Source organism: Lactuca virosa, chromosome 6, assembly GCF_052849685.1.
Source record: "Lactuca virosa cultivar CGN04683 chromosome 6, Lactuca_virosa_CGN04683_v6, whole genome shotgun sequence".
NCBI classification, from domain to species: Eukaryota; Viridiplantae; Streptophyta; class Magnoliopsida; order Asterales; family Asteraceae; genus Lactuca; species Lactuca virosa.
The window spans coordinates 189,462,506-189,466,749 of record NC_136431.1 but is presented as its reverse complement, the minus strand read 5'-3'; the positions used below and the strand labels follow the sequence as shown (position 1 = coordinate 189,466,749).

At 34.4% G+C, this 4,244-nt stretch overlaps 1 protein-coding gene across 1 annotated transcript; it reads left to right on the top strand.

Annotated features, from left to right (window-relative positions):
* The first annotated feature begins 2,185 nt into the window (after positions 1-2,185).
* Positions 2,186-3,794, top strand: LOC145118817 (transcription factor bHLH14-like). The gene is made up of 2 exons (XM_079054482.1): positions 2,186-2,866; positions 3,017-3,794. The coding sequence occupies exons 1-2, from the start codon at positions 2,293-2,295 to the stop codon at positions 3,712-3,714; spliced, it is 1,272 nt and encodes a 423-aa protein (XP_078910608.1). The 5' UTR covers positions 2,186-2,292; the 3' UTR covers positions 3,715-3,794.
* Positions 3,795-4,244: the final 450 nt, after the last annotated feature.

The window sequence follows — 4,244 nt, the reverse complement described above, 5'->3', positions numbered from 1 at the left end:
AAATAGAATAATGATGATTGAACACAAAATGAACTCCATTAAACTCTACAATAGAATAGTTCGCAAGGAGGAACTATTCTTTCGAGCTGGAAGAGACAGTACCAAAGTTGTCACAAGAAAGACAAATAAAAGCGCTATTTATAAACCTAAAAAGATAACAATTCCGAAAATGGACAAGCCCTATTTCGGAATCGGAACAACACGAAATTCCGAACACATCTAATTTGACACAACAATAATTATGACTTCAGAAGGAGGAGAATGTTAGGGGGCAAAGTTCTCCTTGGATGTGATGTAGGCTTACCGTCTTTAGATGTGTAATGGGTTGTGCTTTTCCTATAAATAGGAAGTGAGATGCTCTCATTTATGTAACAACATGATAGATTAGTCTAGTGAGAGAAATATTGCAAGACCCACTTTGTAATAACTTTCTAGACTAATGAGAGCTTAAACCGTTTTATTTACTTCTCGTGTTCTTGATATTGTTTGATTCACGTAATCATTACATTTCTGCATTCATCATCAATCTCAGGATCTTACATAACGCCTTTAAAAAGTTGCCAAATCAGAGCTTCGCAATTGAGAATTCACCATTGTCACAACTGGATTTTCCTTTTAATCATGTAATGTTCATGTTTGTACAATTCATGCTTGCGGATAGTTTTCATGAAGATGAAATTTCAATTATATGAAGATGAGGTTTCATGTTGTGTTGGGATATAAGGAAGAACATGTTAGGTCCTTGAATAAAATTACAAAGTAGTTTTCCATATCGAAGGATGTTCTGTTTGAAAGTCTTTTACAAAATTATCAATATAAGGTGATAAGGGAAGATAATAGTGTTTATGAGTTCACTATTGCAGAAATCCCATTGATGAATTTGAATGATCTGATCACATTGGCATTTATGATCAAAACGTTGGATGATAAGCATGTGATGGATAAAAATTTGTATGTTGTGGCCTATGCATATCACAAGAATTACATTGATTGCTATTTAGCACATTTTGGTGTATCAGACTTCGAGATAGCCAAGTCATATAACAAGCCTGAGAAGAATCTAAAGTCTACAATTGACAATGTAGATTTGGAGTAATATGAAGATGGGGAGATACTTTTGAAACCTTTGGGAGTGGTGTTTCAAAGGAAGAAAGTGAAAGGGAAGCAAAAGAAACATTTATTCTACACATATGTGAAGGATATGTATTCAACAGCAACCTAACCAATCGTTTGTTCAGAATTGCTAAATGCAAGAAAAACTCTGACGCTGAAAGACAGAAGATTAGAAAGGATGTTTGATGGTACTTAGAAATCAAGAAAACCTTAATGGAAGCAGTGAAGACACTACCATCATTTTGAAGGCTTGAATACTCTTTGCAAATGGGGGGAATGTTGGGTTCATATGTTGTGAAAGTATTATGTGTCGTAGTCTTGGTTTGTAATGTCAAAGTTAGTGTCCGTAAGCTATATTGATGTTTACATGACTTCGATATATCTATGTATTTCAAGAAGCACTTTAGAGTTTGTACGTTATAGTCGAAGTCTTTCCGTTCATTTTGTATCTATTGATAGCACTATAAATACAGTTGTAACAGGTCATAAGTACATAACACTTTTACACATAATTAGATCATACTTTGTACTTGTACTTTATTGTCATCCGGATAATAAGAGCTTAAACCAGATTATTTAGATATTGTGTTCATCTTTTCTTATGAAATCAATATTTGATTGAATTTTGACACTTCACAATCCATTAAAAACTACAAAGTTAAATGCATTGTGAATACTCACCATGTGATTCATACAAATAATATGGTTTACCATTTTTATAGAATACAATTTTTTTGTATCCGCATGGCGTTAATATTTTTTGAAATTTTAGTTATAATTTTAAATTTTACTCAAAATGAAAAGGAATAAACAAAGCTATACACTTTTTTATTCGCTTCGTGTTAGTGTTAATTAAGATAAGGGCCAAAATATTTATTCAACTTGTTCATCAAATAATATTGGCGCTACAAAAGAAAACAACCGAAACAAATTTGATACAGCTTTTTTTTTCCGCCTCGTGTTAATTAAGATAAAGACTTAAATATTTACAAGCGTGGTTAATATGTCTTAAAAGAATATTAAAATAATAAGAATATTTTTAACGCTACAAGAGACGTTGTTGCAAGCAGTATTTAACAAACATCTGCAGATTAATTTCCACATCTCACATTCCATTTTCACTGGCTAACTCCAGCTATCGCCAGAGCTCATCATAATATAAAACCTAACAGCTTTTCAATGGCATTGCTTACCCCAGCCACTATTCCAATATCATCGCTTCAAACGCGACTGAAATTCATCCTCCAAAACCGACCAGAAAGGTGGCTTTACGGCATATTCTGGCAGGCTTCCACCGACAAAGACGGTCAACTTGTTCTCTTGTGGGCCGACGGCTATTTCCCCGGCCCCAACCATGACATGATGGCTCCCATTATTAATGGCAATGACCCAATTTTTGGGTCTGATGCTGTTTCTGACACCCAGTGGTTGATTATGTCTTCTACTACGATGTGTTTTCCGGCCAAATTTGACGTCGTCGGGGATTGTTTTAGTTCAGGGTCCCACCTGTGGTTGGCTGGGGACATGCAGTTAAAGAAGTACTCCAGCCAAAGAACTGAAGAAGTTAGAGTTCATGGAATCAAGTCGTTGGTTTGTATTCCGACTGTGATTGGCGTTGTTGAATTGGGTTCTTGTGATACTGTGAACGAAGATGGAGGTCTAATCCAGTTAACAAAATCCGTCTTCGATCCCGATAACTACTTCAACGTTAACCTCTCCCCTCTTGTTGATGAATATGAAAACCCTAATCAAGGTTCTTTTTTTCAGTTTTGTCATTTTCTGAAATCCTTGAAAAAAGAATGAATCTTGAGACGCTTACGTAATCTAAAAACAACATCAATTTATTGTGAGTGCTTATTTAACTAATACGGATCTTTAAATCCTTCTTTTGGGTAATCACCAGGTGTTCAGAATCAAGTCAGTGTTGAAGGACAACTGGAAATGAGCATGAAGGACATGCATATGTCGTCTTCGGATTCTGATCCACTTGAAATCGGTAGCTCGTCTCTATCAACAACCAATGTTTCAAGTACACCAAAGAAGAGAGTTAGAAAAGCAAAGGGTGCAGTTGCACATTCGGAAGTGATGGCACTAGGGTATCATGTAGAGGCCGAAAGACAACGAAGAGAGAAGCTAAACGATCGATTTTATGCTCTCAGAAGTGTGGTTCCTTATGTCTCAAAGATGGACAAAGCTTCTCTTCTGGCTGATGCAGTTATTTACATCAATGAGCTCAAAGCCAGGATCCAAACACTAGAAAAGAAAGTGGGTACAGAATCATCAGTAGCAATTACGTCAAGAAATGAGAGCCAGATGAACATGTGCCATGTTCGTGGTTCAGGAACTACCAACAGGGATGAAGTCGAGGTGAAATTATTTGGATCACAGGCCATGATTAGGGTACAATCGGCGCACATGAACCATCCGGCAGCGAAGTTGATGGATGTCCTTAGAAGCTATGACTTGAAAGTTCAGTACGCGAGTGTGTCAAGTGTTGGAGATCGGATGGTACAAGATGTTATTGTTATGGTTCCTAATGGATTCACATGTGATGCAGATACCTTGAAATTTGTGGTTCTTGAGAAAATGTACAAAGACTGATTTTTAATAATGTTTCCGTAATAGCCTTTAATAATGTTTCCTGATTTCCTTTTTAATAATGTTTCCTTAATTTCTTTTAATAATGTTTCCTTAATTTCGTTTTGCTCTCTATTAGGATTCCTTCAATTTTGAGATTATATTTTGAGTTAATATTATAAACAACTTTATATTTTGAGTTTTGTCTATATTAACTAAAAGTTTTTTTCCCTACAAAAGACTTTTTATTTTTCATGTGTTTTGATTTGATGTATTTGACAGATTTACCAGTAATGTTCCTCTTTAAACAATTTTTTTCAGAAAAAAACTCTTAAATTTTTCCTAAAAAATACCTAAAAGAATTTCAAAACAACCCTCAATTTTGACAATTTTTTTGGAATCTAATTTTATCATTATATTCTTTTGAAATTCAATTTTTGTTTCTATTTGAATCCTTTTTTCGTTTTAACTTATAATTTTCATGTTTCTCTTTTTAACTTTTGTAATATTCTTAATGGTTTTTTTTCAATATAATTTGAAGAAACCATTTGATT